At 37.2% G+C, this 27,522-nt stretch overlaps 1 protein-coding gene across 4 annotated transcripts; it reads left to right on the forward strand.

Moving 5' to 3' along the window:
- On the forward strand, positions 1-27,522 carry rgl3 (ral guanine nucleotide dissociation stimulator-like 3). 4 transcript variants are annotated; one of them, XM_015393382.1, is made up of 18 exons: positions 3-258; positions 1,432-1,502; positions 1,591-1,756; positions 14,297-14,586; positions 16,532-16,576; positions 16,691-16,860; positions 17,725-17,873; positions 17,959-18,270; positions 18,367-18,470; positions 18,581-18,665; positions 22,155-22,241; positions 22,337-22,369; positions 22,771-22,892; positions 22,985-23,080; positions 23,169-23,280; positions 23,381-23,641; positions 25,567-25,681; positions 25,975-27,522. In XM_015393382.1, exons 3-18 carry the CDS (start codon positions 1,643-1,645, stop codon positions 26,127-26,129), a joined length of 2,250 nt encoding a protein of 749 aa, XP_015248868.1. In that variant the 5' UTR covers positions 3-258; positions 1,432-1,502; positions 1,591-1,642; the 3' UTR covers positions 26,130-27,522. The 4 variants fall into 4 exon arrangements, with proteins under 4 accessions (XP_015248866.1, XP_015248868.1, XP_015248867.1 ...); XM_015393380.1 differs by having other exon boundaries at positions 1-258; positions 1,432-1,756; positions 25,975-26,129; XM_015393381.1 differs by lacking the exons at positions 3-258; positions 1,432-1,502 and having other exon boundaries at positions 1,565-1,756.

Here is a 27,522-nt window from a genome sequence, read left to right on the forward strand (position 1 = left end):
AACAGAGCGGTGAGCTGGAATGATCAGATTTTCTAGAGTGCAATTATCAAACTCTGCAATTGAACACATTACAGAGAGGACTGCAGCTGAACAAGGAGGAGGCCTTTAGGACACACTCATGCGCAGGACATCATCCTCCCACTGAGTCAGAGAACAATCAGTCTACAGAGATAAATGCCAGATTCTCCTCCTTCCAGCCTCACACTGCACTCTGTCAATGCTGTGACTGGACAAACAGGATAAAAACCAAACAAAAAGGTAAGTAACTGCATGTTTTCATCTATCTGAGCTCTTTTATGCTCATATTAACTCAGAGGATGTTTCTTTAGATTGGATTTTTTTATTTTATTTGGATGTTGTAAAAGTGTTTAATGATTTTCATGAATAATATCTGATTATATCTGGTATGGAAATAGATTCATATTACTTTTGCTGACAGCTATAGTACTCAGCAGCCTGTAAGAACAATGACTACACACGCTAAATAACCACAAAAACTACTTCTGTTTTTAACTGTGCTTTTTGAATGAATTAGAAAACAGTAAATATTTAATGTGTTTTTTTGTTAAACAAATGAGGATTTCAGAGATCTGTTAGTGTATATGTGTGTGTGTGTGTGTGTGTATATATATATATATATATATATATATATATATATATATATATATATATGAGTCATTAATTTCTGTTAACTTAGAATGACTTACAAGGTATGAAAATAAAAAAGTCCACATTATGCAAAAGTCCCAAAAGTTTTTTTTGGAAAAGGAGCTGGTTATTCACAGAGTACTGATGGAAGGTTTGGTGAAAGAACAATCCCTTGACATACCAGTGATGATGAGGATAACTGCAGCTTTTCTAGTCTTAAATCCCTCCTTAGGGAAGACACAACCAACCACTGCCTTGCTCAAAGACAAGAAAGGTCTTAGTGGTTGAAATACCTTTTTGGATGTAAAAGTACATTTTGCTTTTTTTGCCCAAAAATCTCAATAGAAGTTTTTTCTTTGTTTTCTTTTTTTGACGTGTAGAACTCCTTGAATGACACCCTTTTTAAATGATTTCTATTTAGTTTAGAATCCCATTTAGATTTAATTAAAGAATTAAACTAGCACTTTAATTTCTTCTAACTAAAACTAATACCTAAAGGTTTAGCAACATCATACTACTCCTGTGTTGCATAAATATATTTCTAGACAAGCTAACCAAAATATTTCATTATAATCAAACTCTTAATGGTTGCAATGATTCTGTTTTTAAACTGAATGAATTAGAGAAGCTTTTTGTAATCTAAATTTATACAGATGTTTGCTGTCAGTGCTAACTAAATAAGTTATATTCTGTATAAAGCTTTGTTTGATAATTTCCTTACAGCATCATTTGTATCTGAAAGGACTCTACCATTTATAATGTGGTGTTTTTCATTACCCACAGATTTAAATATTAATCCAACGGCTGAAACAAGAAGAGTGCCAGTTCCCTCCCAAACGCAGATGAGACAGCAGGTGTGGGAGATCTCCAATGAGAGGTGTGTGGGCCTGTGAGCGTGACCGACTCAGAGCGGGAAATGAGGACCACTCTTCCTTTGTGCAGAGGCGATGATGAAGCCGGTGGTCACCAGCGAAGCTTCAGCAGGGTGGGCTGGATGAAGAGGCTACTATGGCTCAGATCCAGTCAGTGTGGGGGCGTCCACATGGACACGGAGCCCGGAGTGTGGCTGAGGAGCTTCCAGTTGCTGGATACAGATGGACAACATGAGGTAACGATGGATTAAGGTTGCTTTCATATTCTAAAAGAAAGTCTCTGAGAAATACCTGATTTTTGTTGTGTAATTTTTAAATATCCAAACATTATAAGTTGTTTCTTCACTAAAACTGCTAAGCATGGGAAATATTACAATAAAAACACAATATTAACACATCTTTAGTTCTAACCATCACATTTATTACATTTTTTTTTTCTTTAGACTGTCCAACATTAATGTGACTTTCTTATGGGCTATTTTATCTGATTATTTAAGCTTTTTTTTTATTTGTTCCTGTCTTTAAGGATGTAGAACAAAGGTCAGTTTGTGGACATATTGCTGGAATAACTCATACATTGAGTGTTAAACTTCTTATTTGGGAGGATCAGTCCCTGATCTCTACCCTTGTGGAGATGCTAAGGGGGTTCTGGGAGTTCAGGGGTGGGGTATACTTTTGTGTTGTGGTTAGTTGTTTCTGGAGTACGAGGTGCTGGCAGGGCTTTAAATGCTAACCAGGGTCTGCCTGTATCAAATAAAGGAGCAATGTCTATAGCACATTGCAGCATTGAGTCTTGCAGATGTTGGGGTCCTGTTGAAGGAACGACCTTCAGCACTGCAGTGGTGAGGTCAAGGGTGAAAAATATGGATCACTCCCACTAGATCAGAGGTCAATCTGTGCCTTGCACAAAGGTTATAAGGTCTTGTTTGTCCTTTTTTTTTTTTTGGAATAAAGGCGGCTAAACAGTGAACCACAGCTGACGTCATGGATCATGACTGAAAGAATAGATCTCAGATTTAAAAAGGATAGATCTCAGATTTACAGAGAACTCAAACGTATCATTGCCCTTAGACAGCAGGACAGAGTTTGGGTATCGGATCAGGATGCTTCCCTTTGGAGGTTTTCCAGGGACATTTATTAGGGAGGCGCACAGGCAGGACCCAGACTTGACCAAAGAGACCATATCCTGTTTGACCAGAAAGCATCTTGGGATCCCCTAGAATGAACTGGGGATCTGGGGGTTTGCGTTGGTAACCCAGTTCACTATATTTTTATAAGTCAATACCATAAAAAGTCATGGTATATGTTGATAACACTAAAGGCAAAGGATAGCAAAAATATGGCAGAGACATTTTTTTTTCCTTTTGTCAATTTCTACTCAAAGGGTATACATTTTTTATGTCTAATTTAATTTAAAATTAAACATTACCTTATACCTCTATCATTGTTCCTAAATATTGCCCTTCAGTTTACTCTCTAGCTATTTTTTCTATGTTCTACAATGATATCACAATCATTAGAGATGCAACCACATTACCTTAAACTCAATGCTGATTAAATTATAGGAAATTACTTCAAATTCTTTTCCAGATGGCAGGTAAAACAAAGACATATGAATTGATGTGTGGTTGTACAGGAACATTTTGTTCCAAAATAATTAGGAAGAAATACAACCAAAGCTGTAAAATGATGTAATGTTGAAGGGTTGAAACAATCAGCAATACTCTTTTTTTTTTTTTTTTTTTGTATGATTATGGATAATTACAATAATTATTATTTTTTTTAAATCATTGTTTTAAGATTAATGCAGTGTGAAATACATTTTTGTGATATTTACACTAATCAGTACGGAAGGCTATAATTACAAAGGCTGGATAATAATGCATTTTCCCCTTGGTCTGGTCATGGAACATCCAGTATTGCATAATTGCCTATTTTTGTTGCTGTGAAAAAGGCAAGGAAGTAAAAATCTGAAGATATTCCAGGAAGTTCTTTGATATTTATTTTTTCCTACATTGTTTTAGGTGAGATAAATCTGATTGGTTTTCAGCAATGCTTAACCCAATGCTTAACATTTATATTCCAACCAGAATACAAACTTGGTATACTACTTTACAGTATTTGAGCGTATTAGGTCAAGCTCTTGATGAGGTCAGACCTAACAGGAACAAATGAATGCCGGTAACTTTTAATATTGCACTATATTACCATGAGACTCTGAGCAGATTGTAACCCTGGTGACATTGGTGGTTTCAGGCACTAAGGATAGCCTTAGCCTGAGCTTTACACTGATCCCTGATCAGTTTTGCTGCACTTCATTACAATGCTGTATAGTCTGCTTCTCTTCCTTTTCTAAGTGAAGCAAATCAACAAACATAAAAAGGTTTTCCTTAAAATCTGTAACAACATTTAGATTTAGTCTCTGATTGAGGCATCCTCTCATAGACCTTAGTACAAGCTGTATCCATTTATCTTTACAGGTCAAGCAGCTATAAATAGTTGTACTGAGGTATTTGTAATGTACAACCTCTACCTGTCCCTGGATAAGAGCCCGAGCGCAGGGTGGGGACCTCTTTATAAAATCAATTAAAAGTTTGTTATTTTGTTTTCTTTATAAGTAAATGTTTGGAATGTGTGCTCACACATATCATAGTGACGTCTTTCCCCAGTCATGCTCCCATTTCTTGGCCTGCCACCCCATCAACCGTTCATGTGTCTAATTTGTACTAATTGATGTCCTCCCACCACTCTTTTGTCTGGCCTTTTTGAATCGTAGTGAGGCTTAGGGGAACCCGAGAGACAGAAACTCATTAGACAAACAAAACTCTCATTATTCATCTTTTTGACTTAATGAGCGACAGAACCCTGACCCCGTTTAAATCCTCACTGAAGCTTTACAGGCATTTGCTTTTATCACAAGTATGTCAACACATCTATGACGTAAGTGTTTACGATATCATAAAAGGCACTAAATTTAAAGGTTTTCCCATGATGCCATCCCTGGTGTGTCAGAGGAGTATTTTTAGAATCAGAGCAGACCTGTTTTACGTGATAGCTTAGCCTGAACCCTTAAGGTTGTTGGTAGGAATGTAAACAGGTGTCTCCTGAGCACCTTTGCTTTTTAAAGAAAGTTTAACTTCTCACCTGGCTAACTTTGACTGTAGTCATCTATAGTTCAAATTATTATTATTATTTTCAGAATCAAGTAGGTTTGCACTTACAAGAAATTAGTTTTGTCTGTCTGTCTATCTAATAAAACATACAATATACTATATAGAGTATATAGATATATACTATATACACAGTTGATTGTGCGTTAATGCTACGTTGGTGTAGCTTCTAGGTCCTGGACGGGGGAGGGTGAGAGGCAGTGCCATGGGGTCTCTGGGCCTTGTTGATAAGGCTGTTAGCGGATGGGAAGAAACTGTTCTTACTGTACATCTTACTGTTCTTTCTACTTCTTTCAAAGAAGAATATTTCTCCTGGCATAATTAATACTTTAGTACCTGGAACAAGTTTAAAGCTCCAGATACAGTTCGGAGTTGGACAGAACAGAACTTTGGTGCAAAAATAAAATTTTTGCATTTCAGCCTGATCACTCGATTTCAGAGTACTGTCTTGTTGAATGTTGATGGTTTGTTTTTTGCAACTTTTAATACATTTATACAGAGATATCCAAATGAATCATGTTTATTAATCAAGTAGAAGTATAAATTCTACAGTTTAAAAATACTTTTGTAGAAGTTAGAGGAGCAACTTAAGGTTTTACTCAAGTAAAAGTGTAAAAGTACAATTTTTAAAACTACTTAAAGTGTAAAAGTAATGCAGGAAGAATGTTAAGGACGGATGCTTTAAACTTTATAACTGTTATTGCTCTACCTTGTTAAAGGAACATTGTTCTACAATTCTGGANTTTTTTTTTTTTGGAATAAAGGCGGCTAAACAGTGAACCACAGCTGACGTCATGGATCATGACTGAAAGAATAGATCTCAGATTTAAAAAAGGATAGATCTCAGATTTACAGAGAACTCAAACGTATCATTGCCCTTAGACAGCAGGACAGAGTTTGGGTATCGGATCAGGATGCTTCCCTTTGGAGGTTTTCCAGGGACATTTATTAGGGAGGCGCACAGGCAGGACCCAGACTTGACCAAAGAGACCATATCCTGTTTGACCAGAAAGCATCTTGGGATCCCCTAGAATGAACTGGGGATCTGGGGGTTTGCGTTGGTAACCCAGTTCACTATATTTTTATAAGTCAATACCATAAAAAGTCATGGTATATGTTGATAACACTAAAGGCAAAGGATAGCAAAAATATGGCAGAGACATTTTTTTTTCCTTTTGTCAATTTCTACTCAAAGGGTATACATTTTTTATGTCTAATTTAATTTAAAATTAAACATTACCTTATACCTCTATCATTGTTCCTAAATATTGCCCTTCAGTTTACTCTCTAGCTATTTTTTCTATGTTCTACAATGATATCACAATCATTAGAGATGCAACCACATTACCTTAAACTCAATGCTGATTAAATTATAGGAAATTACTTCAAATTCTTTTCCAGATGGCAGGTAAAACAAAGACATATGAATTGATGTGTGGTTGTACAGGAACATTTTGTTCCAAAATAATTAGGAAGAAATACAACCAAAGCTGTAAAATGATGTAATGTTGAAGGGTTGAAACAATCAGCAATACTCTTTTTTTTTTTTTTTTTTTGTATGATTATGGATAATTACAATAATTATTATTTTTTTTAAATCATTGTTTTAAGATTAATGCAGTGTGAAATACATTTTTGTGATATTTACACTAATCAGTACGGAAGGCTATAATTACAAAGGCTGGATAATAATGCATTTTCCCCTTGGTCTGGTCATGGAACATCCAGTATTGCATAATTGCCTATTTTTGTTGCTGTGAAAAAGGCAAGGAAGTAAAAATCTGAAGATATTCCAGGAAGTTCTTTGATATTTATTTTTTCCTACATTGTTTTAGGTGAGATAAATCTGATTGGTTTTCAGCAATGCTTAACCCAATGCTTAACATTTATATTCCAACCAGAATACAAACTTGGTATACTACTTTACAGTATTTGAGCGTATTAGGTCAAGCTCTTGATGAGGTCAGACCTAACAGGAACAAATGAATGCCGGTAACTTTTAATATTGCACTATATTACCATGAGACTCTGAGCAGATTGTAACCCTGGTGACATTGGTGGTTTCAGGCACTAAGGATAGCCTTAGCCTGAGCTTTACACTGATCCCTGATCAGTTTTGCTGCACTTCATTACAATGCTGTATAGTCTGCTTCTCTTCCTTTTCTAAGTGAAGCAAATCAACAAACATAAAAAGGTTTTCCTTAAAATCTGTAACAACATTTAGATTTAGTCTCTGATTGAGGCATCCTCTCATAGACCTTAGTACAAGCTGTATCCATTTATCTTTACAGGTCAAGCAGCTATAAATAGTTGTACTGAGGTATTTGTAATGTACAACCTCTACCTGTCCCTGGATAAGAGCCCGAGCGCAGGGTGGGGACCTCTTTATAAAATCAATTAAAAGTTTGTTATTTTGTTTTCTTTATAAGTAAATGTTTGGAATGAGTGCTCACACATATCATAGTGACGTCTTTCCCCAGTCATGCTCCCATTTCTTGGCCTGCCACCCCATCAACCGTTCATGTGTCTAATTTGTACTAATTGATGTCCTCCCACCACTCTTTTGTCTGGCCTTTTTGAATCGTAGTGAGGCTTAGGGGAACCCGAGAGACAGAAACTCATTAGACAAACAAAACTCTCATTATTCATCTTTTTGACTTAATGAGCGACAGAACCCTGACCCCGTTTAAATCCTCACTGAAGCTTTACAGGCATTTGCTTTTATCACAAGTATGTCAACACATCTATGACGTAAGTGTTTACGATATCATAAAAGGCACTAAATTTAAAGGTTTTCCCATGATGCCATCCCTGGTGTGTCAGAGGAGTATTTTTAGAATCAGAGCAGACCTGTTTTACGTGATAGCTTAGCCTGAACCCTTAAGGTTGTTGGCAGGAATGTAAACAGGTGTCTCCTGAGCACCTTTGCTTTTTAAAGAAAGTTTAACTTCTCACCTGGCTAACTTTGACTGTAGTCATCTATAGTTCAAATTATTATTATTATTTTCAGAATCAAGTAGGTTTGCACTTACAAGAAATTAGTTTTGTCTGTCTGTCTATCTAATAAAACATACAATATACTATATAGAGTATATAGATATATACTATATACACAGTTGATTGTGCGTTAATGCTACGTTGGTGTAGCTTCTAGGTCCTGGACGGGGGAGGGTGAGAGGCAGTGCCATGGGGTCTCTGGGCCTTGTTGATAAGGCTGTTAGCGGATGGGAAGAAACTGTTCTTACTGTACATCTTACTGTTCTTTCTACTTCTTTCAAAGAAGAATATTTCTCCTGGCATAATTAATACTTTAGTACCTGGAACAAGTTTAAAGCTCCAGATACAGTTCGGAGTTGGACAGAACAGAACTTTGGTGCAAAAATAAAATTTTTGCATTTCAGCCTGATCACTCGATTTCAGAGTACTGTCTTGTTGAATGTTGATGGTTTGTTTTTTGCAACTTTTAATACATTTATACAGAGATATCCAAATGAATCATGTTTATTAATCAAGTAGAAGTATAAATTCTACAGTTTAAAAATACTTTTGTAGAAGTTAGAGGAGCAACTTAAGGTTTTACTCAAGTAAAAGTGTAAAAGTACAATTTTTAAAACTACTTAAAGTGTAAAAGTAATGCAGGAAGAATGTTAAGGACGGATGCTTTAAACTTTATAACTGTTATTGCTCTACCTTGTTAAAGGAACATTGTTCTACAATTCTGGATTATAACTTCCTTATACTTAACAGTGTGAAATTTAACTCTGCATCATCTTGAAAAACTATTTATTTTAGTATGTAGCAAACAACAAGTTAAAGACAAATACATTGTCTGCATGAAAATAACTATTTTGTTCGTTTTTTTGTTTTTTTTTACCAACAGGCCATAACGTAAATTAGCTAGTATCAAACAAAACTAATCTACTGAACTATTTTTAAAAATGTATGGAGTAGAAGGTAGAGATCAGTGCAATATAAGGAGTAGAAGCAAAATTTTGTCTAAAAAAATAATTAAAGTATAAATAGCCAAAATTAAGTAACAAAAGATCAAAGTATTTGTAATTTTTTACTTGACACCTCTACATTTATATAGTTATTAACAAACTAATAGTTCTCTATGAAACGGTACTAATGAAGGAAAATATTGAAAGGTTTTTACGGCATGTTCAGTTGTAACTGCTGCTGTAAATCTATCACACCCTCTCACTGCAGTATTTTTATATTTGTGTGCATAATTTATAACCAACTGATGATGTAACGGCATCATAGAAACCATTTAATGCTTTCAACATGTAAACAGAGTTGATCCTCACACTTCCCATTTTCAGTGAAAGTTTAAATATTTCTTTCTTTTTTTAATATATATGCTGTTTTACAGGAAACTGGAAATGAACTTTGCAACAGCAGCAAAACAAAACAAAAAGAACCTTTGCCTCTGACCTACAGGCATCCTGTTAGCTGATGTTAGCATAAGCATTTTCACTATTACTTATTCGTTGTTGTTTTTTTGTTTTTGTTTTTTTTTGGTAAATGAATAAAAACTGCAGAAGTATAGGATAAAATACACTCACACAAGTTAAATGAAGTCGAACCTCGTTTTGCATTTATATCCTTATTGTAACACTTGGCAATTCCCATAATATCAAAATGCTATTTATGGAATTGCTGATCACATTTGGATTAATCACTGCTAATTGTAACAAACATTATTTGAATGTGATCATGTCTTTTAACATTTTTAAGATCAGTTTTTCTCCTTAGGCCTTTATTCAGAGCAATCAGGTGGGAAATATCAACATGAGAAGAAAATACATGCATCAAAGTTCCTGAGGTTAGTTAGGAGTTTGTAAATTTCCCCACAAAAGGAGCCTGACTGGAGAAGAGGAGGAAATCTACTAGCTTAGCATGAAGCTAAGTCCATTATAAAGGCCCAGAGTCAGAATACTGTGACCTGCAGACTGGCACCAGGGTCACGTTACGCATGACTTCATGCAGGTGCTGTTTTCCTCTGTAAGGTCATTGCTGATGTCTTTCCTGTCGGACATGATTTTAGCACACGTGTGAGTTATAAAAAAAAAAAATTGGTCTAGGACATGTTGGTACTTCTGCTTTCCTGTTTGTCAATCCCATTAGCTTAGGGCTTCCAAACCCTCAGGGCCCCACATAGATAATATAGATAATATAGCCAATGCCATGGATATAGACAGTTTGTATCTGTAAAATAAGAATGAAAAAACTGTTAAATTTAATTTGGTTGCTTCAACTTAAATAACTTAAATTATTTTTTTAAACATTTTTTAACGATTAAGATTTGGAAAAAAATGGCAAATTTACTGAAGTGCAAATAATAATCTGTAGAAGGGTTGTTGTATGTGTATCTGACACTTCTAGTTGAATTATTATTTGTTTTCTCTGTGTGTGTTTGTTCACAAATAAATTTTTCTTTTAAGCACAATCAATTGTAACTTTCCCAGATTTAGTTAGTTTTGGGGTAGTTTCCCAAATCAGTTCTACTTGGGTAAGCCTGGCCAGGTTTTAGTTTTTATTATTATTTGATTTTTAATTTAATGATTTTAAGTTAAAGTATTTTTCCTAAGTTTATATTAAATAAATTAATGAAGCTTAAGATTTTTCTTCATAAAACTTAATGTTTTTCTTTATTGTTTTTATAAATTTTCCCTGTCGTTTTTTTTATCCCCATAGAACATACTATTTAACTATTTTTTACATCTACCTAATTATATTTAGTTACATTAACCCAATGTTTTCATGATATCAGGGCAGGATATAATACAATTGTGTTAAAGTAACTAAATAAGATTTAGTAGATGCAAAAATGGTTGTATTGTTTTTTAAGTATATTCAGATCGGCATGATTTTTAAAACCTTTTAGGATACATGTAATAAAAACTCTCCACTTGGCTCATGTTTGTTGGTTGAATACACTGATCTCTATTTATTCTCCGGATATCAGATTGAACGAAAACCTGAAGTCACTTGCCGCCATCTTGGTACTCCCTGCTCTCACAAGTCACACCATAAACATGCCGACATGTGTAGCATTTGGCTGAAGCCAAATTTTACCCATATATATAAATATATTTTTAATATCCAAGTACAGTATTATTATGCTCCATTAACACAGTGGTTTTGTTGTGATGGATTTTTATAATATGTTTTATTACCTGATTTATAGACTTCATGGACTATGCAATGTGATGATGCCTGGGGTTTTTTTTTATACCTTAAATGGAAAGTGTGTGTCAAAGTGATGAATTTATCACCACTGAAAATGAGCAAATTATTGTTGTTAATACTGAAGCGCACGTATTGTTTACATTCCAACTGGTTATAACTAGGAAGTATCAATAGGGCAGCTGGTGATCTCATAGCAATGTGAACTACCAGCTGCCTATGAATAGAGATCAGTGGTTGGATATGGCATGGTGGTGTTAGTTAAATAAGTAATGATTTAATCTTTTTTGCTTCATTTTTTGTGAAACTGAGCTTTAAAGAATCATGTAAGTTTTCACTGAAAAAATTAATATTGTTAAAATATACTTTTTTAATTTGACCCTTTGTGATTAAAACATGGTTTGATGAGCTGACTGATTTTGTAGTTCAGTGCTGATGCATCTATAAGCCTGTAGCCTATTTTCCAGGAGTTACTTCGGGACGTCAAATGCTTTAAATGTGTCCGACCTGTCAAATGTCAAAGCATTATACAAGATGGGTTTTATGGATACTGTGAAATGGCAACTCCATGTAGGGTAAAAAAAGAAAATAATAACAATACTAGTTAAGTTTGAGTGACGAGTATGAGCAGCGACGAGTATGAGTGCTGCAATTCTGGGTTTTGGCCACAGGTTGCATCTTTAAACAGCAGAGGCGTAGCCAGAGATTTTTTATAAATGTGGCCAAGCAATAACCAATGAACACTGAGGGGTGGCCAATAGTGGATAGGCACCAGAACCTCACGGTCAATCTACACTGTTTCAACTGGAACAAGCACAACATCCATATTTCTAAATAAAGACTAACTATAATTTCCTACAGCCTTTGCTACCAAATAGAGTCATATATTCAAACATCCGTCTAGATAAAAGGTATATTGGAAAAAATTCTTTCAGGTTTGAGTTATGGAGCGAACGCGAACATCTTCGTTACTTACCTACATTTATCAATATCATTCTGCAATAAATTGATATTTACAAGTACTAATATCTACATAAATTGATGATTTAATAGGTTTTTATTAAAATAGTTATTTACAGTATTTCACTGAAGACTCTTAGATGACTTGCAGAGACACATAATTTTCTCTTTACGGCATAGAACACAAAATATAGTTCTGAAAAGAGCATGAATTCTGTATTTATCATCTTTTATGTTGGTATATTGATGTGCATAATTAACCACAGTGTTTTTGTTGTCAAGTAATTAATATATATAAAATTAAGCTGTTTTGAATATTCTACTTGAGAGGCAAAAATGGTATGGGCGGCCACAGGAGGGGCCAATGATTGGCTAAGGGTGGCCACGGCCACCCCTGGCCCCCCATCTAGCTCCGTCCCTGTTAAATAGTTGTATGTGTTGAGTGGATTTTGTACTCTTATAGTTAGTATTTTTATGACACCTTAGTGTGTATTGTTGGTCCCACCAGACTGCACCAAAATGCACTCGGCTTCATTTCTGTGTCTGTCTGTGTTTTGCCAATATAGTGCTGGTAATATATGTCCTACAACTAGATGATAGCCCTAAAGATCAGCTTCATTTTAAAACTGATCACTTCATTTGTCCTCTTTTAGCATCCTCCGGATCATTCTCACTTGGCCCCGCCCACACCTGTTCAGTAGCCCCGCCCACATCATCCCCCCCTGTAGTTCCTGTCGCTTCCACACCGCCCTGTTCCTCAGAGCCTCTCTATGTTTCTAAACGCTCTGCTCCGCGCTGCTGCCTAGATTTATCGGTTCGTTGTCAATAATGGACGCTTCACATTTACAGCAAAGTCGGGTCCACATGTGGAGGAAGCTGCTTTTTTCCTAACTACGCGTTTTTTTATATTGTAACTCAGAAACCAAACTAAAAAGGATTAATTTCGCTCCATCGTCTGGGAAACATGGGGAAATGGCAGTTATCCATGGTATGTTAGTTTAACTATTGCTTTATTTTAACATCATCAAAGCATTTGTTTGTTGTCTTTTGTGACTTCTTGCGCAGGTTGCTTCATCATTTACTGCAGTGGCTCATAAATCAGTGCAGCAGCCTGTTTAACGCTCTGATCCCTGAGATCTCTGTGGTTCTCTGTTACATGTGTGCCAAAATAGAACTGCATGCTGCAACATGGTACCAGGCTGTGCTCATCAGGAAAGTAAAAACTATTGAAAAAAACTGCATCTGACAGTGATCATTATGCCTTATTTAGTGTTAGAAGCCTTTTGTAAATCTAAGATAGTTGCAAATGCATATATACATTATTAATTACTTATAAACTTAAGAAAAAGGAAAACAATTTTTACTACAGTAGACATAGGAATGAATGTCTCTCTCTTTCTTTTTCTTTTTTTTTTAACAGTGTCCAGTCTGGCGATGTGGCAATAAGAATAATTGTCTTGATGCCAAAAAGAGCCCAACAGATTTTACTTTTACAAATGGAGCAGTATTATTGCCATAGTGTTCCGCTTGTTTCATGCATATAAATTGCTTTATTATGATTATGCAGGGAGTTTTACAAAATAAAAAAATATATAAAATGAGGAATGAATCTCTTTCCAGAGAATTTCATGTTTTTTTTTTTTTTGTTTGTATTTTATTTGCTTAACCAACACAAAGCAGAGCATTGTAGGGTTGCTGTACTCCTAGAAGGCGATCCTTCACCTCAAGTCTTTAAAAATCTCTAAACAGGGATGTCAGAGTCTCATCAAGTTTGTTTCCTCAGTTGGAGTCAAACAAACATTGCTGGAGAAGGAAGACTTGAGGTTATAGAAAGACAGGAAAGACATAGATTTCCATCTATTTATCAGCCAATCCCATAGCATAATTCTGCCACCACCATGCTTTGTTGATGGTATAATATATTGAGTTTATGTAAAAAAAAAAATCAATTTAAAACAACAAAAATACACACTTTTTGATTGTAAATCTTTGATTTAATAATAGTTTCGATAAGTGGGCAAAAGTTATGCTTGGCAGCCTTCTCATAGCCTTTGTCAGTGATATTTACCTTCTCTTTACAGTATCGTGTGAGAATAAGCAGCCAAGGGAAAAATGCTCGTTAAACTATGTTATTATGCAAATTCTGTCATATGTTGGGGAACCCAAACAGTTGCGTCAATGAATACTTTTAACCTGATGGCACTGGTTTATTATGCTAGTTTACTCCAACACGGTATGTGAAGGCTGCGTCACAGAATGTCGAGAATGAGAACCATCTGAGTCCAGTTTCACATGAACTTAATTTAAGTACAGTTTAAAGCATCCTTACGTGTAGATAAATGTTTGTTTGTTTTTTTTTATATATAGTGCAAATGTTGTTTAAAAGTTCTGTGATTTTTCTTTCTGGAATCAGCCAAGCTGTTCTGGCTTAAACTAGTTTTGTTTTCCCTGCAGGAACCGGTGCAGGAATGGGGGGAGGAAGAGGAGGACGGGGCCATTTTTGGTATCACCCTACGACGGGAGCCTGCCCTGTCGGGCTCGGGCTCCCCTGATTTCTCTCCGGCCTTTGGCGGCGTCCAGTACCACACTGTGAAGGTTCGCAGGCTAAAGGCCGCCACCCTGGAGCGGCTGGTCTCCCACCTGTTGGACCCAGAACGCCGGGAGCCCGACTTCATCCATGTGTTCCTGTCCACATACAGGGCCTTCACCTCCGCTAGCTCCTTCATAGAACTGCTGTTTCAGAGGTGAGTGCGAGTGTTTTTACCCAACTGGGACGAGTGTTAACAGAAATCATGAGGGCCCAGTCAGCTGCTGGCTCTGCCACCATATGAGCTCATTGTTGTTGCTGGATTTAGAATGATCTGTTTAACAGAAAACATTCAGTCTGCATGAGGAAATCTATATGTCCGCATGTCCTTCTGCCATTGTGTCCAACCCTGTCCTCCCTTCCCTGTCTCACAGTCCTCCATTATTTTCCAGTTTTTCCGAGTCTCCATTATCTATCAGCCTTAAAGTCTTGATTACATAAGTTGATTATGTTTTATTGTTTAAAATATATTTAAATTTGCAGGAAAATCTCTTTATTTGGAAAAAAGAGAAGTCAGTCATTCACTTTATTTTAGCACCTCCTGTTATCTAAACCTACTACGCAGATATGCATGCTCTAATATTTGCATTTAAACTTTTCTGACATTGATTTATTTTTCCAGCATGTCCTACTTTTTAGGAAAGCCGTCACTGGCATCAGATGTGAGTTCAGCATATGCGTCAGAAGGGTTTATGACGGCCCAGATGTGCCAGTCTGTTCTCTTCACAGATGGCAGTTTCACAGCTTCCTCGCTTCTCATCAGCTGTTCTCAGAACAGATCTTTGATGACGAGGGGCTGGTTTCTATGGCTGCGTTTGTTGTCATAAGCTAAACAAAGCCAGCCTGAGCTTTGTTGCATGGGCCTGCTTCACGACCACACCCTCCACGCCCAGCAGTGTACCTGCTTTGATTTCACCCAGGAAATACCTGCAGGCGTATTTTAGAAAGAATGCTTCATGCTTGGATACAGCATGTTCTGAAGCCTCTCAGAAAGGCCCTGACCTTTGCTGCTGAGGCCTCAGACAGCTGCCTGCGTTAATTAGAGCGCTGATGTATTTTATTTTCCGTCAAACAGCCGCCCTCATGGGAGCTGTGTTGGTGGCGGCAGGTTTCCTGCAAGCTTCAGTGGAAGAGGTCAGGGCAAAAACTGGAAACGGTGTTATCCCAACAGCATTTTATGCAGGATGTGCCATTTCTATCGCTCTCATCATATGATACAACTGCCCTGCAGGTGTTAAGCCATTGAAAAGGTTACATACACTCCTCTCAGGCACGAAAGTTAGGGCTCGGGTTTCATATGAACAGATTTTTAGGGCAGTGAACTGATATCACGAAAAATAACTTCTTTTGACTCAATGACTATGAATTTAGTTAGAAAAGCTGCTTTTAAAAACAAAGAGCAAGCACTCAGGACTCCTGATAATCTGCTTGACTTTGGGTGCAGAGGTTTTTAGTTTCAGGTGCAAAAATGTTTAATAAAACCAAGTGATCTGTGAAGATAATTTGAGACTTCTAGTATTATTATTTTTTTCAATTGAGAGATGATTGCAAACAGATATCTGCAGTGGTTTTGATCCATCTGTCTGTCAAATAATATTAAATATATTTACAACTCTGCTCAAGGATTGGAAATCCCGTCAGTTTTTTTTTAGGAGAACTTGAATAAATACTATAACTATGCTAGAAGCTTATTATTGAAGCTTATCGATGTCTCCCAGGGTGAGCGTTGCTTAATTTCTCCTGCTAGTTGTAGATAGCTTTAGAACCATATCAAAGCCATAAACATCAAGACCTTGTTGTAAAACTGCAACCGAGTTCCTGTGAAGCAGACACAACACAGCCCTTCTTTTGTTTTACTGCTTGTGTGTTTTACAATGGGGTAGTTAGTCCCAGAGGAAGGCAGGCGTGTCTCTCTTTACGCTCTGTACCAAGGCCTCCATCTCACTGTGAGAGGAAAAGTGTTGCAGGACATTTCCAGGGGATGAACAGTTGGGACGTCCAGCTGCAGGGGTGTCTGTTCTTTACAGGATGATTTCTGTCACCACTTAATGTTTTGATTTATAGTTCAGATGATAAGTAGTGCTATTTCCCTTTTCCTTTAGAGATGAATCCCTCTCCAACCTGGATAATGCTGTCAGCCTGCACAGGTGAGCTTGGTCCCAGCTGTGGTAGAAGTTCATGCTTTGCACATCTGCACAACAAGCAATTATGATCATCTTCTCAGCTTTATGCATTTACTAACTTCCCCTGCTGCTCCATAGTCCTGCGCTCCCGGTGGTCCGGCTTTGGCTTGAGGAATACAGCAGCGACTTCCAGGAACCTCCTCAGTACCCGGCCCTCCGCCTCCTGTGTTCCCACCTACGCCGTCGCCTTTGCTTCAGGCGTTTGTTTCAGACTGCTGAAGCTTTGCTCAAAAGACTACAGGCACAAGGTACAGGAGGAGTGATTGAAGTCCTCTTTAGGTTGAATGTTTGCTGTTTTTAGGAATTTAAAATTCTTTTTAAACTGGTCAGTTTTAACTATGTTTAAAGCGTTAAATTAGGAAATGACAGCATATGCAATTGTTAAGCTCAGTGTAAGGAATAAGTGATTGATACATTTGGAAGATTGAAAACATGAATGCAGTTTTTGCATCATATCAGCTCTTATGTTAAGTCATGGTAAGAAGTGGTTGCAGATGTATCTGTTAAAGTCTATTTTGTTTTATTTTGTCACTTACAGTGACAATTTTTATGGTATTTTACTGCATTTTGCCCTAATATTAGATTTTTAGGGTTGGTATGTTGCTTGAAGGTTATCTCCCCCTTAGTCTCTCAGGTTACTTTAAGGGTACACGTTATGTAACTTCCTCTCATCTTCCCATCACCTATAAATCCCTTTTTCCTTCCTGCTAAATAGAGGGCCCAGAGCATAACGCTGTCATCACCAGGTTTCACCGTGGTGTGGGTTGGTTAATAGAATGTGCTTTGCAGCCTTTCTTCACATAAACAGGTTTTCATGTCGAATTAATCGGTCTAATGTGGTTTGAATCAGTTTTCCCACATGTTTGTGTCTCCATATAAGACTTTTGTGAAACTTTTTAAGGGAATTTTTTATTTATGACTCCTAAAGTGAAAGGGAAGTGAATACAATTGCATTATTTGTTTCACTTTAGTCATTTGTCCAACTTTGTTTTGAACTAGAACACAAATCCCTAATAAGTAAAGTTTAGTTTGTATGGTAAAGAAAAAGGGAGAGAGATGACGTGGAAGGAATAACTCTCTGTCCTCAAACCATCCATCTTATGTTTTGACAGATTCCAGCCGCTCTGTGTCTGAAAACCAAATGGAATCACAGCAGTGCAGTCCTCAGAGTGATGAAGAATTGACTTCTAAACAAGACAAACCAAACTTTATGGACTTCCCTGCTGTAGACGTAGCAGAGCAGCTCACCAGACTGGATGCTGTAGGTCACTTTTGCACTTTTATGAGAGTTTAAATGTTGGATTCATCTCTTTATAACTTCTCTTATTTACCCAACTATCCTGCAGGAACTGTTTGTGAAGGTGGAGCCCTTCCACTGCCTAGGCTGCATCTGGTCCCAGCGTGACAAGAAGCAAAACCGGAATCTGGCGCCGACGGTCCGAGCCACCATTTGCCAGTTTAACGCCGTCACCAACTGTGTAATCACTTCCCTCCTCTGCCCGTCCTCACCAAGCCCATCCCTTTCCTCCCCCTTCTCATCCCCATCTTCAACCTCTACCTTCCTGTACCCGTCTTCGACCCCCGGCTCCCCTCACTGCTCACGTTTTGGCCCGGTTCACAGGGCGCACATCATCGAGTGGTGGATCACCGTCGCACAGGTCAGCATCCAAACAAATCTGCACCATGAAATAGAATTTTTTATTTCTTTTTTTTATCTTGACCTGCAGGCTAAACAGCACTGTGTTTGTCCACAGGAGTGCAGGCGGTTAAAGAACTTCTCCTCTTTGAAAGCCATCCTCTCTGCTCTGCAGTCCAACGCTGTTTATCGACTCAAAAAGACGTGGGCTGCTGTCAGCAGGTGTGTTCACACTCTCAGAAAGTCTAGGATCATGACTCTTAAAAATTTAGAATTAGAAAATAATCCGCAAATTAAAAGAAAAGCACAATTTCATTAAATATTTCTTTCAGGGAAAGTATGACAGTCTTTGATCACCTGTGTGAGACGTTTCCTGATGAGAACTGTGTCCTCACCAACAGAGAGGTTCTGGTTGAGGTAAAAATTATTTTTCCACCTTCATTACAGTTAGATACGTACAACATTGAAGCAGTAAATATTAAGTTGATGCAATGATAAAAACAAAAACCTTGCATATTGTTTAAATTAATCTATTTTCCCTTTAGCTGTGTGGGTGAATAACAGCAGAAAGATGATTATGATGATGAACACGATAAAGTCTAACTGTAATAACCCTTCATAAACACCTCTTATGAAGTAAATGTGCAACTAACTGGAGCAGAAAGTCCCAAATCTGACATTATAAAGGGAAATGAGGCCTTACCAAGATGGTAGTTTATTGCGCAACCCCCTCAGCTGATTATTTTTTGGCTGACACCTTTAGTTGGGCTTTTCATTTTCTGCCCCATTTCTCTGAAATGGTGGAAAAACAAATGGCCATCTCTAGTAATTATAAAAGGTAGAGAAGCAGTGATTACAATGATGTTGCCAATTTCCGGACTCTGTTTTTTTTTTTTATAAAACATTAATCAGATGTGCAAAAATCAGATGATTATCTGATTTTTGGCTGATACTGGTTTGTTTTTTTTTTGTTTTTTAAACAAAATATATAATAATATAAATATAACAGTGAAAAGACTTAACTGTAGTCTTCCCACTGCAAGTAAAGATTATTCATTTCTCAAAAAGAATCAAGATAAAGCCACATGTTTGAGAGGTGTCACCACAGAACAGGGTTTTCCAAAGGTTTTAAAACCGTTTGAGTTGATATTTCAACCGTCTTTAGGATCTTATATTTCCGTCATGCAATTGAACATAGCATGAGGAAGGGGGCGGTCTCTGTGTGTATTCTCGTGGAAAAGCAGATCCCTATCTTAGCTTTTTCTAAAGGCAGCAATAGTTCAAAAATACATAACACCTTAGCCTTCCTGTTATCTGTTACAACTTTTACTCTCTCTCTTGTCTCTGCAGTCTCAATGAAATTCAGACATGCTGCCATGTGTTGTACAACATTTTCCTTTCAAATAGCTTCCTACACCTCTGATTAAATAAAAAAACACTAGCTGCCTTTTTATGAAATGTCTACGCAAAATTTGTCAAAAGTCTGCTAATGCCAAGAAAAATCATTTTCCTCACTGCTTTGCTTTTACTTGCTTTTTATATGCTTTTATTAAATAGGAAATGCATTTACAACTAAAAAGCAACTGAAGAGCGCAGATCATTTCCCCCGACATATTGTGACGTCCACAACATAACTTATCCTGTAGACAGACGGACAAACTCTGCCTCTTAAAAGCATAACTTCCCTTGCAGAGGCAATTACACATGAATTATTTTAGTTCACAAGGCATGTTCATTATAGAACATGCATGGTCATCATCCTCCCCTTACTTTCTCTCATCATCTTCTTTTTGTTTGCCAATAGTAACGCCTGGTTAATGTGACTCCTGTAATGCAACAAAAATAAGATAATTTTGCCAATACGTGGTAGCAAAATAACGGCAATTCCAATAAGTAACCACCAATTTGATGGTCACTAGAAAAGGTACTGATACTGAAAATGCTAATCAGTTAATCCAACTTTGCTTTTCATTCTCTCAATTAAGACATCTGCACCGAAAAGTGTTTGCAGCATAATCTGCTATCAGATTATGATTAAACATGTCTGATTCAGGTCACCACTTCTTTGTTTGTGTCTATTTTTTCTAATAACATAAGTATGCGTTATCTAAAACTGTAGAGAAATAAAAATACTGCCACAGCTTCTCAGCTGTTTTACCCCTTCAGAATAAGAGCTCATTTGTTCTAATCATCAAATATTTATTACAGGCATTATTAAGTCCACACCGTGGAGTATTTGTATGAGCCTTTCCTTCTGTCCCATTTCACTCTGAAAGTATAGGCTGTGAAGATAAAATAAATCTGTATTCTGATTGTTGAATAAAACTGTAAACTCAATGCCGTGTTTATTTAAAAAAAAGTCATTGTTCTTTTGCAGCTCCTTTTTTTTTCTGCAGGGCAGCATCTTGTCAACCAGGCCTTTAATTATTATTTATTTTCATTTTCTTTTTATTCAATAGTCTTCCAAATTAAATAATTTCCAATTTGTTTAATTTTATGTTGGAACAATGAACTTTTATTGCCCTAATGACGAGTGTGTCTTTTCATTAGATTTGCTCATTTTGTCTTTCCATACAAATCAATTTTTCTAACCAGCTCAAGATATTATAATTATTATAATAATAAAAAGTTTGAGATCCATCAGAGTTAGTTGAAGGAATCCTGTTAAAAGGCAAAAGAAACTTCCAGTAAAACCAGTCCCAGCTGGTCTGGGTGAGAGGAGAGGAACAAAAGAGTATCGAGAAACAGCATTGTGTCAACAAGTGTGCAACAGGAAGGAATTGGGTGAAACTTTCTGGCTTGAGGAGTTTCATGCACAATCTCCGTGCAGACAATGCCTTAGAAGGCAGAGCTGTTAATGTTAACATTGTAGACCTCTTGTTGCATGCATGTATCAGCCCACATACATGTTTTCTTTATATGCACAACTTTGCATGGGTAAACAGACATTTCTGAGAATTTGCTGTTTTCTTCCGCACAACAGGACCTTTTATTTGTAGGCTACACAGCTGGACAATGCACCTCTTATTCCTATAGATGTTTTACATTACTAATCTAGATTTCCTGTTAGCAGCAGCAGATATAAATGTGTAATCAGTGACTCTACAGTCTGGTAGTCTAGTTTTTGCGAATAATAACAAACAAAAACTTAGTGTCCTCTGCAACCAGACAATGGATAAAGCTAAACTCCACCCTTCCTACACCCGCAGCTCGCTGCTCAGCCCTGAAGGGAAATAATTATATAACATAATCACTTGTTGTTGCCTCTTTTTAATGCCCGCAGTTTGATTCACAAGTTCTTACACGAGTCTTGTCCTTTTCTCTCTGCAAGATGGTAGACACTATGGAAGCAGCAGCATGTAAAACTGTGAAGAATGGCTCAGTCTGGACTAAACGGTTATAGGAAATCCAGCAATTTGCTTTGAAATCATCTGTCGCTTCCCTAGTTTCAGTTTTGACCACCAAGATAGAATAAATGTTTCTGCTGCTAAAGAAATGTGAAGCATTAGCCTTTAATTCTCCCCCTGAATCATCAGTTCCAGTTCCCTTAAGCTTATTGGGTTATTTAAAGTTCCCTCTTCTTCTTCGTTAGGCTGAAAAGGGGGAAATCTTTTTGCCCTTCTTCTCTGTTGTTCACACCTTTTATGCAAAGAATTATAAAACCAGTAAAAAGTGCTTTCCACATTTAATATTTTACTTGGTGCAGTTTGTTCAGTTTGAAGAATTGTATTTAAATCCATATTCAATCTTTCTTAAATGGAGAAAATGTGACTTTTCATTTTTAGGTAATGAATTAGAGCACGGTTAATGTTTAGATTTAGTTTGAAATGAGATTTGGTAAAGAAAAGGAAAGACTTTTTACTCTTATTATGTGCATATCACATGTTATTGTTACTTTTTCCTCAGAGCTTGAGCTGTGGTATCGTGCCGTACCTGGGAACGTACCTGACGGTCCTCACCATGTTGGACACGGCGCTGACTGACACTGTGGAGGTCGGCTCTTCATCTTTTTCTCCTCAATGATCCTTTTTGTTCAGGGCTGTTTCATCCTCGTTTAAACTTCTTTTTTTTTTCTTCATTATTTACAGGGTTGCCTCATCAACTTTGAGAAACGTAGACGGGTATGTACTGCCACCTTGTTCCGCTTTAAAAGAACAACTGCTTTTTAATATAATGTAAAGCTGTGGTTCTGTTCCAGTCCTTCTGGACCAGTGTCCTGCATGTTTTAGATTTTTATTTTCTTTGATTCAACACTCCTATTGTAAATGAATAGGTGTTTAACAGAGATTCTCAAAATTTCTAATTACTGAGAAGATATTTAAGTATTTGCCTCAGATGTGTTGGGGCACATTTTAATCTAAAACCTGCAGGACACCGTGGGACTGTCCCAGAATCTCCCAACTTTGATTCTGCAAGCGTTTGCTGTTTTTCTGATAAAACATGTATAGGAAACCTTTGTAAATTATTTGATGTTTTCTTTCATTAATATGTTTTTTAAAATTTTTTTCTTATTTCCCATTAGGAGTATGAGATCCTCTCACAGATTAAACAGCTGCAGGGTTTCTGCTCCCATTATCGTCTCTCTGTAAACTCTTGCATCACAGCCTGGCTCCAGGCTCAAACTCTGCTCACAGACCAGGAGAGGTAAAGCCAACTAAATAAACCGGTAGAGATGAACGGTTTCACCAAACTCTGCAATTTCTCATATGATCCATAATGTTTTTATTATCTCATAGCTATGAGCTGTCTCGTGAACTGGAGCCTCCTGTTGATCCTTGCCCCAACTCTCCCAACTCCAGGAGTGGGCGTCTACTGGCTACTAAGCTCGCCTCGTAAGTTTAAAAGATCATCATTCAAAAGTGAGTTTAGCACCTAGCTGCCAAAATGTTGTCTGAATTATGTATTTATCTGTATGTGCAGGTTGCGAACATCCCACTCTGACCAGATTAGTGTTTCATCATCTGGTTCCAGTGGTTCAGACCTGGAGGACCTCTCCATCCCTCAGCCTTCCCCCTTCAGGCTCAAACTCAAGGTAAAGAAATTAGCTACCTGTCAGTTTTTTTTTTTTTTTTTGATACGTGGAGTCAGATTGTGTAAAGAAATTTGTGTTTTCTTCTCTCCTTTCCCTCCAGTCTCTCCCAGGTTCTCTTCACAATGTGGCGGAGGACTTCTCTATGTCCTCCTCATCCTCACCGAGCCTCTCTGGCTCATCCTGCAGCTCCTCGCACCCGGACCTCAGCTCGCCTTCTCTGACGCTAAGCCCCGATTCATCGCAATCCACCTGTTCTCCTCAGGGGACACTCCCCCTCTACAACAAACAGATCGCAGACTCCTGTATCATCAGGGTCACGGTGGAGTGTGTCAGCAATGGAAACATATACAAGAGCATTCTGGTATGTTGTCTACACTACTGACGATCCACTGACACAGTCAAGATGAAAGCTGTTTTACTGGGAGGATAGAGAGCTGCTCACTTGGTTTTGCTCTTCATTCAAAAAAAATTTCTTCTAAATGATTTTTGAAAGAGGTGTCTTTGCTTTTGTTTATTTTGTCATGGCTCTAATTATAAGCACTTCTGAATTCAAGGGTTGTTTAAAAACTAAATAGATCAAATCATTGAAATCAGTGGAAGCTGGTGGAGTTTCCTCCAGGCGGGGCTATAAATTCAAAATAGACCTATACCAAAAACCAAACAAACGTATACCAGTCTATCACACCAGTGTATTTATATGAATGCAGCAACAAAAAAACACTTTATGAAAATGAAACATGATTTCATATACAGGATTACTGTTTGTACATAAATTTTGCACTTCTGAGGCTTTGTGAAGGGAAATCTGTGTTTTTCGTGGTCCAATATTGTGTCACAAAACTAAAAAAACTGACTAGTTACTAATAATGAAGCTTTAGCCAACTTTTTTTTTTTTTTTTTTACATGTAAAAGCTATTTATTTTCTGAGAATGTGTTTATTTAAGAGCAACTATTCAAATTAACAAACATCTAGAAAAAGTACAGTATATTATATTATTTCCCATGTGAATCCCAGATTGTTCATGCTTCTATGCCTTTTATACTAAGTGCTTTAAATCAGTCCTACCTGTCTTTATCCATGCTGAGTCAGATCCTGGCAATTGAAAAAGGAGGCAGGGAAAGCAGGTTAAAGCGTTAGCCTCGCTACATGCAGTTAGCCAAGCCTTCTAACCAGGTCCTGGAAATAGACGTTTCTTGCACCACTTTTTCCTTTCTCTCTCACTCCAATGTGTCTCTTACTCCCGTGACTTGACCTGTCAATCACCCGCATAATGTCTGCTCTGTGGCGGGAGGTGGAGAGCAAATACACTTCCTGTCATCTCAGGTCACCGATTAGCTGCACCCCGAGCTCTCCTAAACTTTAGTTTATTGCAGAGGAGCTACTGCGCATGTACAACTTTTAACGAGAAACAATTTTGCGCCCTAGGGCGGAAATACTTCACCAATCTGACGAAAAATGAAATGACGCTTTACTCATTAAAGATATATCTTGCACATGTAAAAATATATATTGATACATTTCGAAATATTTTAAATGTTAATTTAGAATTTAATTATTAAAAAAATGTATATTTTATTATGCTCAGGGTCTTTGGGTTGGCTGGAGCAGCCGCCTAGCGCCTACTATTGGCCAGCCACCACTGATTGAAATATATATTTTTTTTTTCCTATATTTTTGTTAACCCATGTTTGCCAAAAAGAAAAATCCCAGTTTTCATTGCTGTAATTTTCTGGTAGTTTCTGCTTAGATGAATAAGGAATGACTAATTATTTATTAGAGGTGTCCCAATCCAATATTAATACGGGTATCAGTCCGAAATGAGCCTAAAGACTAATACTGGATTATATCGGCTGGCATCTAATATTTAATAATATTAAATAATACTAGATAATACCTTTTGTTGTTGACTTTTGTTCCCTGTTTTAGTGATAATACTTGATCAAGCCTTTTCTAACATTCTACCTTATAAGGAAAAGTAATGAAAGCTGTTATGATTGGTGTTAAAATCATATCAGGTCAAAATCAGTGTCTGCCTATTCTCAAAGTATCGAAAAAGAAAAAAGTTGTATCTGGACACCCCTTTTATTCATGATGAATTTAAGGTTATAATTATTGTCTTTTGCATTTTTACTATTTCCATTAAAGAAGTGTTCACAGAAGGAAAATAAAAAATTTAATTGACTATTTATTCAATTTTAGTTACAAGTCAGCTATCATAACAGTCAAGTTCCTATATGGATAATATATAAGGATTCTTTATTCAATAATATCTGTTTCCTCTGCAGCTGACTAGCCAGGACCACACCCCGCAGGTCATTCAGAGAGCTCTGGAGAAGCACAACATGGAGGACTTCAGGAGCAGCGACTTTGGTCTTTACCAGTTACTTAACCATGGAAGAGGTAAATATCTCTATTTCACTGCCAGTCCAGTCAGTCTGAATATTTTACAGTGACCCAGAGGCCATTTCTGTTTAGTTGGTTTTTAATGTCAGAGTATAAAAAAATTCTACCCTTCTAAGATGTTCAACTTTTACAGTGTTAAGTTAATTGCTATTAAATATTTGAAAACCGTAGATTTGTTTTCATCGTTTATTTTTATCATTGCTGCCAAAAAAAATATATATATATATATAAAACCCAGCCTCCAACGAATGCAGTGAGCAGCACCTCATGGTTGTTTTGGTCTTCCTCAGAGCTTCACATACCTGACAACGCCAATGTATTCTACGCTATGTGCACTTCGGCCAACTACGACTTTGTCCTGCGGCAGCGCTGGAGGAGCCATGGGAGACAGTTTGGCTCCTTCTCCAGCCCTGGGGCCCGGCCCAGGGGCCGCCATATCAAATAAACAGCGAGCTTCTGCACAGGATAAATAGTTGCCAGCAAAACTGCATCAAAATACCTTGACTGAAGAATAACTTGGAGGTATTCTTACTGAAAGAGGAGCTGCTCTGCCAAGGCATGATGTTATCAGCATCCTGGACTGTAAAAGGGCGCCCCCTGGAGGAAATGATCAGCAGTCACTGCCAGGGTTTCTCTCCAGGGCTGAGTTTGACCTATCGGTGGAAACTGCTAAGGGCCGCAGTGTGGCTACACAAGGATTTTGCGCTCAACATTGAAAAAAGTAATGAGAGCTGCTGACATTTACTGACAGTTAAGAAACAAGAGCATGTTGGAGGACATTAAAACACTCCTTGGTTTCCATCCTGTTGTCTTCAAACACACAAACATTGTCCTTATAATCACTTAAGAATATGCACATGTATTCATGTTAAAAATTGTAATATTATATAAAAACTAAATGTTATTTTAACTGCTTAAATTATTTAATGCACTTCAGTATTCACCTGTCTGGTGGTATAACAAGGAATGTTGGTATTTGAGCCTGTATCTTTATTCCTTGAAATTGTTTGTTCAAGGTCTCAGTGATGATTGCTGACAGGATCTAACCACTGAGTGGAAAGACTGTTCTCCTGCTGCAGGATAGTGTCTTCTCATTATTAGTTACTCTGTGCTTTTAAAATGCTTTCTGCAAAACCACAGTTATGAAGGATTTCCAAATTGATTTGTAGAAGTATGCAAATGTGTCCCAGCCTGTCCACAAAGTGCGCTTTGGGTCTAGACGGCAGCTATTTATCGACTGCCTGTATGTCTGTTGTTCAGTATTGGATCAGCTAACAAAGCCCTGGATTACATGATGGAGAGGTTTTATTGACTAAATGTTCAAGACTGTAGTAAAACTTTGATTTAACTCAGTTCTCATTAGCTTAATCCAAGGTTGTTGTTGTTGTTTTTTTCACTTTTAAAGGAAAATGTTTAAATGCACTGTTGTGGTTAAATGAAGGAACATCCTGCATATTTCAAGTTACATAAGAAGCTACTGGTCATTTGAAGGATGCACAGTTTGACCACAACCTGCTTCCCTGTGATTGCTCTGAAGGATTGTAACCTGAGGAATGTTTGCATCGACGGCTTCAGTTTGAAAAACTGCTGCAGTCTGAAGAAATCGGATGAATCTTTGAGAACTTGATAAGCTGAAACCTGCAGTGAAGAACAAATCTCAATGAACTTCTGCTGTTTGTTCTTCCATCTGTCATGCAGTATTATCATTATGCATTTGACTTACACATAATGTCACTTTATAAACGTTTGTTTTTATTGTTTTTTTAAGAGGTGTTTTATTTTTGTTTAAGCGCATAATGTATATATTTAGTATTAATTATTCACTAATAAAGCAAGAC

The sequence above is a fragment of the Cyprinodon variegatus genome, unplaced genomic scaffold (genome assembly GCF_000732505.1).
Source record: "Cyprinodon variegatus isolate N-32 unplaced genomic scaffold, C_variegatus-1.0 Scaffold638, whole genome shotgun sequence".
NCBI lineage: Eukaryota > Metazoa > Chordata > Actinopteri > Cyprinodontiformes > Cyprinodontidae > Cyprinodon > Cyprinodon variegatus.

Excerpts from the sequence above, each read along its gene's own strand:
- rgl3 (XM_015393380.1), top strand. The coding sequence starts at position 1,565 with ATGAGGACCACTCTTCCTTTGTGCAGAGGCGATGATGAAGCCGGTGGT. Across the intron at positions 16,577-16,690 it reads AATGCTGTCAGCCTGCACAG|TCCTGCGCTCCCGGTGGTCC; the intron begins GTGAGCTTGGTC and ends GCTGCTCCATAG. Across the intron at positions 23,642-25,566 it reads ACATATACAAGAGCATTCTG|CTGACTAGCCAGGACCACAC; the intron begins GTATGTTGTCTA and ends TTTCCTCTGCAG.